The 7,616-nt window shown below is 58.8% G+C and overlaps 1 protein-coding gene across 4 annotated transcripts; it reads right to left on the reverse strand.

Annotated features, from left to right (window-relative positions):
* Positions 1-1,287: 1,287 nt before the first annotated feature.
* Positions 1,288-7,616, reverse strand: MAFG (MAF bZIP transcription factor G). Of its 4 annotated transcripts, none has more exons than XM_081270769.1 (3): positions 6,670-7,616; positions 2,921-2,982; positions 1,288-2,833 (listed from the first exon to the last, which is right to left on the reverse strand). In XM_081270769.1, exons 1-3 carry the CDS (start codon positions 6,884-6,886, stop codon positions 2,381-2,383), a joined length of 732 nt encoding a protein of 243 aa, XP_081126895.1. In that variant the 5' UTR covers positions 6,887-7,616; the 3' UTR covers positions 1,288-2,380. The 4 variants fall into 4 exon arrangements, with proteins under 4 accessions (XP_081126895.1, XP_081126898.1, XP_081126897.1 ...); XM_081270772.1 differs by lacking the exon at positions 6,670-7,616 and adding an exon at positions 6,375-6,639; XM_081270771.1 differs by lacking the exon at positions 6,670-7,616 and adding an exon at positions 6,059-6,077.

The raw sequence follows: 7,616 nt of genomic DNA on the forward strand, positions 1-7,616 counted from the left end.
TAGCAGCCACAGGTACCAACAGGTCTGTCTGAGCACCCTAAACTGAAGAAGCCCCTCAAGACTGGAGCTGGCAGATTCCCAGCTCCCACCCCATAGCACACCAGATCGAATTCGGGGTGAAAATCCTGTTGTCCATGAAGCGGAAGTCTTTCCTCTCACCAGCCCACATTCCTGTGCTTTTCAGGAATCCAGGGCCCCCCTAAGAGGACACCAGCAATCCTGTTTAGAGGCCAAAGCCACATGCCCAGAGATGGGGCTATACCTCTTTTGGGGGCGGAGGGACATAGGCACCAGTTCTGGTCACATCCCATGAGGAGCTTCCTGAACCAAGCCCAGAAGTTTGGCAGCCTCTGCCAGGTAGCTGGAACAGGGAAGTGGGCTGGGACCCCACAGAGAAGCACCTCCAAGTTGAGCAGCGATCCCTGGAAGACACAGATTCCCAAAGAGAGGAGGAAGAAGGGCCTGGAGCCAAGAGCTGCCAGCAGAGACTAGCAGGGAAGGGACAGAGCCAGCTTTGGAGTCCAAGCCCTTGTCTGGAATTGGTGGAAGTTGCCTAGGCCCTCACAGTGAAGCAGAGAAGGGGCTCCCCAGGTGGGGCCCCTGTCCATTCTGCGCAGGAAGCAACACACCACAGCATGGAAACAGCTAAGGGGTAAGTGAGCAGTAGGATTTGCAACCCATTAGGGTGGGTTCCTTGAGTGTCCCACCCAATCTGTGGCCTACAGGAATAAAGCCAAAGCCAGGAGGAAGACAGCCAGGAACAGCTTAGCCATGGCCCTGTGGGAATCCACAGTGACTCCTTGGTCCCTGCAATACCACCACCCAGGTAGGGCCAGGGGTGGTGACTGTGGAAGCAGCACTGAGGCTCTGGATGCCCCCTCAATTTCACCTACATAGCCAGTGGGTCAGCCCAAGCCACAGACCCACCCACCGATGAAGCCAAGGCTCAGCACAGGTGGGAGTGGCAGAGACCCCTGGCAGACTACCTGGGCAAGGGGCAGGCTCTGAAAGCAGAAAAGGCTGGGCTGGCAGGCAGACGCCCTCACTCCAGTGGAGGAGGCGGCATCAGGGACCCCGGCTCAGCTGAGGTCCAACAAGCCAGCAGAAGCAAAAACACAACCAAACCCAAAAAACAAACACGGGAAAATACACAAGAAGGGACGGCCACAGGTCAAAGGTCACCAGAAGCACCAGCACTTTACGGGCTGCACAAAACCTCACCAGGCACGGACAACACCACGGCACCGGCAAGAGACGGAAGCAGGAAGGGCAAAGGAGTAGTAAGTCACTTTCGGTACAATTGCAAAAGAGATATCAAAGAGGACGGCCTCTGGTCGGCGCGCGGCTTGGCTTTTTTTTTTTTTTTTTAAACTAAGTTTTATAAATAATGTATGATAACTCTGTGTATATAAAAACTAAATTCCAACAGCCACAAAGAGTTGTCCGTAAGTTTACAAGAAGGGATTTTTTTTGTTTTTGTTTTTTGGGTTTTTTTTTTTAAACTAGCAAAGTTACTATTATACTTTCTTCCCTTTTCCATTTATATGGTCAAATGTTCTTTTTACTTGCTTTCTTTTAAAAGACAATTTTATAAATACTCTGCAGCTCTTTTTTTTCTCTTTAGCTCTTAAACATATAATTTAATAACTTCGTAAAAGGAACTTCTCTTTTAAATAAAGGGCTATATAACCACACAAATAGGTCATGTAAACAGTGACACGGAACCCATTGCAGGACACACTGACATACCTTCCACGCACGCTCACGGCCAGTGATTTGGTCTTGTTCAGTGCACTGTGTCAGGTTTGAGCGCCAGAGCCCCTGCCCCAGCACCCACAGTGCCCAGGCAGGTGACCTACCTGTCCAGGGCCCTCAAGGACACCCCACTCTTCAGAGCAGAGCCCCTCTCTTCCTTCTGGGCTGAGCTGAGCTGCCTGCCAGGTCTGAAGAGAGAGAACCCCTCCAGTCCCATTTGAGCCCGGCAACCTGTGGGCTGTCGGCTGTAGGCACCCAGGAGGGGAGGGCAGACCTTGAGGCCCAGTTTGCTCACTGGCTTTCCCATTCTCTTGTCCATTCCCATAGTGCCCACTCTAGACTCCTAGCCTGCATGGCCTAGGTACAAAGAGGGTTAGGAGCAACCCAACATCACCACCGAACTGACCAATCCCAGCGTACAAACACACGCACTGACGACAAGATGAGATCAAAGGGGCTCAGCCCAGTGCCCCTGGGGAACAGGTTGTGCTTTTCAGGGAAGGGAAAGGAAGGGAGAAGGGGAAGAGGAAGGAGAGGGAAAAGGAGGAGGAAGTGGGACAGGGCTGCTGACTTCGCCATGCGCCTAGTGGCCCCTCGAAGACCTGCCCGGCAATCCCACATGTCCCTATGACCGGGCGTCCGTCTTGGACTTTACTATTGTGATGACACTGGTGGCGGCCACCTTGCCAGGGACCAGGGGCCCCAGGCCGGTGGCCAGGGGGCCCCGAGCTGGGGCCACAGGGCTTCGAGCCACGGTCCTGGCGAAGTTCTGCAGGGCCTCATACTTGGAGCGCAGGGCGTCGAGCTCCAGCTTCATGCTGGCATTCTCAGAGGCCAGCTTCTCTACCTCCTGCTGCAGCTCGGCTTTCTGCTTCTCCAGCTCCTCCTTCTGTGTTACCCGCTTCACGCGGCAGCTGGCCGCATAGCCCCGGTTCTTGAGTGTGCGACGGCGCTGCTTCAGCTGAATGATCTCCTCCTTGGACAGGCCCCGCAGGTGCTGGTTCAGCTCACGAACCGACATGGTCACCAGCTCCTCATCCGTCAGGCTGGTGCCATTCTCACCTGGCTCCCGCTTCACCTACAGTAGCATAGCGCAGGGTGGCAGCTGAGCAGGGCGCTCGCTCCACGCTGCCCAACCACAGCCTCCCCTGTTCTGCCCACTCACCTTCAAGGCCTTGCTTCCTTTATTAGGGGTCGTCATAACCCGGGGCACAGTGAGCAGCCACTCTGCAAGACACAGGGCAGGGGTCAGGACCCTGCAGACCACGCCATCCCTGCCCTGCCCTCCCCAGTTCATACAAGTTTCACATACACATCCTTCCAGGGAGCCTGCCACCCAGCCCCCAGAGCCCTGCCCCTAATATGCCCATTCCCCTGGTACCTTTGGGCTTTGCCTCTCCTGAGTTGGGCTGCTCCTGACCACCCTGCCCCTAGAGAACCAGGTCAGGGAGATCTGATGGGGGAAGGGGAACTGAAGGCTATGAGGGAGCCAGGGGCAAGACAAAGGGGCAGGGGGGGGAGATTAGAAGAAATAATCTACGGGAGGGGCAAGCCTAGAAGGAAGCGGAGCTTTAAAAATAACCCCAGTGCTGCCCCAGAGCTCACTGTGCCTGGCGAGTCATGCTGACTCAGCATACCCCTCCCTCCAAGCCCAGCCTGCTCTTGAGGCCAGCCAACAGCCAGCGCCCCAGGAGACCTGCTGCTGGTGCCAACAGCAGGTGAGGGCCAGCCAGCGACTGTGCTGTGTATCCTAGGGTCCCACCTCCTACTGCTGTCTTCTCTAAGTCCTCGGGTTCCTGCTCCCTCCAGGGCTCAGGGGGTTGTCCCTTGGGGATTCAGGCCTCAATCTCCCAAAGATGTCTGAGGTCAGGGGTGGGCCTCACAGCTATGCTGTGTTTTCAGGGCTGGTCAGAGATTCCCACCACTTTCCAGTTAGCAGGCTATCCAGCTAGGAAGAGACTCCAGACCCCACCAGTCCTCCCTGTCCACCTCCTTTAATGATGGAGTAACCATCCTGTGGCTTTAAGTTGCAGCATCCTATGCCCTGCCTCACCCCCACCAGGGTGTTTCACAAAGTTCCCCAGTTACCCACACGGGGGGCCTGCTCATTTGAAGGAAGGCAAGAGTCAGCCTGACTGCTCTCTGACTCCTTGTCTGGGGTCCATGCCACAGGGCCACGGAACGAAAGCACAAGGGTCAACTCCCATACACTCACCTGACTCTTTGGCACCCCAACCTCACTTTCTGTTTTCTGAAGCCCTGCCAGAACATTTTTGTGCACCTAGTCCAGGGAATCTCCACCTGGTTCAGCCTCCACCAGACCCTTGGGCAAAGACCACCCCAGTGTACTACCCACTCCTTTCCAGGTTAGATACAGGAGGTAACTGGAGAGCAGGGCCAAGCACTTCAGACAACTGTGGGGAAGGGGGGCTGAGAGGACTTCTCACCCTCACCCTCATCAGGGGAGATAGAGTGTGGCTGGGGAAGTAGGGATACATGTTCCCACTAGAGACCCTACATTACCTAGCCTTGCATCCAGAGACCAGGTTGCATGCAGAATAGGCTGGAGAAGCCAAAGACACCTCCCCACACCAGGCCACCAAGAGCATCAGAGAGGCAAGAATTCTTCCAGATCAAAAGGTCCTCAGGGGATCTGCCTGTCCCACATGCTGGCCCCAAGCCCACTCCAGGAGCCAGGTCCGCAGAGCAGAGCCTACAGGAGCTCTCCCACCTTGAGCACAGACAGGATGCAGGGATGCTACCCTGGCACAGGCTCTTCTCACCCCCGTCCTTCCCTACCCTGACTGCTAAGCACAATGACAATGGTGACTTCCTGAGGAGACCACATAGAAAAGTGCCGAGTGTGGCAGCTGGGAGCCAAAAAGTGCCTCCTCAACAGATTTCACCCTCTGCAGAAGGCCTGAACTCAGCACAAGTACAGCCAATCATCTCCTAATCAAAGGTGTGTGTGTGCATGTGTGTATGCATGTGTGCATGGTGGGGGAAGGGCAGGTCTCAGCAAGCTGGTGCTTCCAGCTGCCTGCCTGGAGAAACACTGAACCAGAGGAGGGGGATCCCAAGGCTGGATGATCAAGGGGTGCCAAAGAGTCAGGTGAGTGTATGGGAGTTGACCCTGACGCTTTCGTTCCCTGGTCCTGTGGCACTGACCCCATCTCAGCCCTCCTTTGGGTCTTGAAGCCCAGGCATCCTTCACCTTTCGCTTACCTATAGGCCAACCCTGCCTCATGGAGGAGGCACTGCTGGTCACACCCAAAGACTTCCAAGAGACTCTGGGCCAACCACTCAAGGCTGAGAGCCAAGAAAGGAAAAGCAAGTGGCAAGACAGCTGTCCTTGCTCCTTCGTCCTGGCCTGCAAACCCTAATTACCAAAATTCCTAGGCAGGAGTTTGGATGCTCTGGCACCCGAAACTCCAGACCCATCCTCTCCGGACAATCACCTTTTGAAAACAATCGAAAGTTTAGTTTCCACTGAAACAAATGACTGAGAAGACTTACACACACACACACACACACACACACACACACACACACTCTCTCTGGAACTCTGAATTTTCCTGGGACAAAATAATTCTACACGAAGGATGAGCTAAAGTGTGAAAACACCTGGCCCCTACAAGCCCCGGGGTTCAGTAAGCAAGAGTCTAAGTAAGAGTACAGCATTTGGGTTGGGAGCATCCCTGAGTGCAAACCACAATGTCAGACTAACCCAGCCAGGAACCCTGAGCAAAAGAAGCAGTACAGAAGAGTAAGTGCCTATTTTTCTGCTCCAGCCCTCCAAAGCCACACCACTCTCAGGCTGTCACATTCTGAACCCCCAGCTACTAGGCTACACACCCATCAGGGCACAGTCTTCGCTAACTTTACACAACACTGAAACCCCACACTCACGTGGGCAAACTTTAGGGGGACTGGAACTGCATTTTTCTATACCATGCCGGTAACCCAAGGTTCCCACCTGCTGTCTAGGTCCCCCACTTCCTCTCATTAGCAATTTCCTGGTAAAACTGTCCCTGCTTCCTCTATGTCACACACCCCTTTTTCTCCCACTGCCTCCTGTCTTCTCCATCAGGGGAGGCCCAGCCTGGCCGGCCAGACCAGTCGCAGGGCCCTACCAGTCACAGAGAATGCCAGCTTCCCAGCCGGGCAAGCTCAACCCACCTAAGCTCCTCCCATCTTCTCACTCAGAAAACTGTTTCCCAGTTTGGGGAACTGCCCCAGCCGTGGGATCAGGGCCAGCTGCCCGGGGAACTGCCTGAGAGGGATGCGCAGGCCCGGGCTTCACCTTCCACCCCGGGAGGAAACCTGCAGCGTGACACCCACGCCCTCCTCGCAGTCTGCAAAACTTGAACAGGGCCCGACCCTCGCCGCCCCGCACCTTGCCCTCCTTCGGCTGCCGCGGCCCGGCCCGGCCCGGCCCCCGCCCCCGCCCCAGCCGAGCGTCAGCGGGAGCACCGAGTGACCTCATGCTGATGACTCAGCACGTCTCCGCTGGGCTCGCACGCGCGTGGCGGGCCGAAGCCGCGCAGCGGGGTCTCCCCGCCGCCGCCGCCGCCCCTGCCGACCCGCGGGGACCCAGCGCGCGGAGGCGCGACAGACACCTGATGAGTCAGCAGCTCGGCCCGGCGCGACCGCCCGCGGACCCCGCGCCCGCCCGGCCCCGCCCTTCCCTCGCGCCCCCCGCGGGGCGCCGGGGTCTGTCCGCCGCGCGCCACCCGCTCTCGGCCTCGCCGTCTCCGGGCCCACCGCACCCGGCGGCGATGACCAGGCTCTGGGTCCTGGCCGGTGGGCAAAGCGAGGCACGGGCCGCGACGAGGCGCGAAGCACACCCGCGGCCGGGCCCCGCCGCCCCGCTCGCGCTGCCCCGCCGCCCCGGCCCCGGCCCCGCGCACTCACCACACTGCGGGCCCGGGCGGGCCGGGGCGGGGCCGCGCGGGGCTGGGGCCGGCGCGAGGGGTCCGGGCCGGGGCTGGGGGTGCTGGCCGCCTGCGCGGGCCGAGCCGAGCGCACTGGGAAGGCCGGGCCGGACCGGGCTCGGGATCCGCCGCCGCCGCCGCCGCCACCGCCGCTCCTCAGACGTCACATGATGTTTGGTCACGTGGGCTCCATTCATGAAGCGGCGACGCGGCCGGCCTCAGCTTAAAGGGGAAGGCACGGCGGCGGCGAGTCGACGGGCGGGCGTGCTTCACTGCGCCTGCGCGTCCGGGCGCCGTCGCCCCTAGCAACACGCGCCGCGCTCCCGACCCCTCTCCCCGGTCGGCTCTCGCGGGACCAGGCCCGGGCGCGCGCCCGGCCGGCCACGCCCCCGCCGCGGTGCCGCCCAGGGGAGCCGGAGTCAGCGGGGCGCCGGGATGGAACGGTGTGGAAGGTGCGGCGCCAGTCTCAACTTGTGGGCGTAGCTCACAGGAGCCGCGCCTCCAGACGTAGGCGCGGACCCAGGCTCCAGGTCTGACGGAGAGGACCTTCGGGGTTCAAGTTCTTGCACCGTTATGCCATTGGTTACCCCACGTAGCCGTTAGGCCTCCTTCGTCCCAGATCGCGCAGCAGATAGGAGGGCGCGCGCTCTTCAGGGGCAAAGCGGAAACCCCAGTCTAAGTCCCTGGAGCTGTGCAGTGTGCACAAGGCCTCGGAGAACGTTCACAGTGGCCCTGATTCCCAAGACTCCACGCTACAGATGACGCCTGGGGAGGGGCTCCCAAGCGGTGTCTTGTCGCACAGTAAGTGTGCAGTTAAACAAAGAGTTGATGCGACCCAGGTGTGGCACATGCCTGTACTCCCAGCTACGCTGAAGGCTGAGGCAGGAGTTCAAAACCACCCTGGGAGGCTTCACAAGACTCCCCCTT

Source organism: Spermophilus citellus (genome assembly GCF_964194105.1).
Source record: "Spermophilus citellus genome assembly, chromosome: 17".
NCBI lineage: Eukaryota > Metazoa > Chordata > Mammalia > Rodentia > Sciuridae > Spermophilus > Spermophilus citellus.

Excerpts from the sequence above, each read along its gene's own strand:
- MAFG (XM_081270769.1), bottom strand. The coding sequence starts at position 6,886 with ATGAATGGAGCCCACGTGACCAAACATCATGTGACGTCTGAGGAGCGG. Across the intron at positions 2,983-6,669 it reads CCGCCCGGGCCCGCAGTGTG|AGTGGCTGCTCACTGTGCCC; the intron begins GTGAGTGCGCGG and ends TGTGTCTTGCAG. Across the intron at positions 2,834-2,920 it reads AAGGAAGCAAGGCCTTGAAG|GTGAAGCGGGAGCCAGGTGA; the intron begins GTGAGTGGGCAG and ends ATGCTACTGTAG.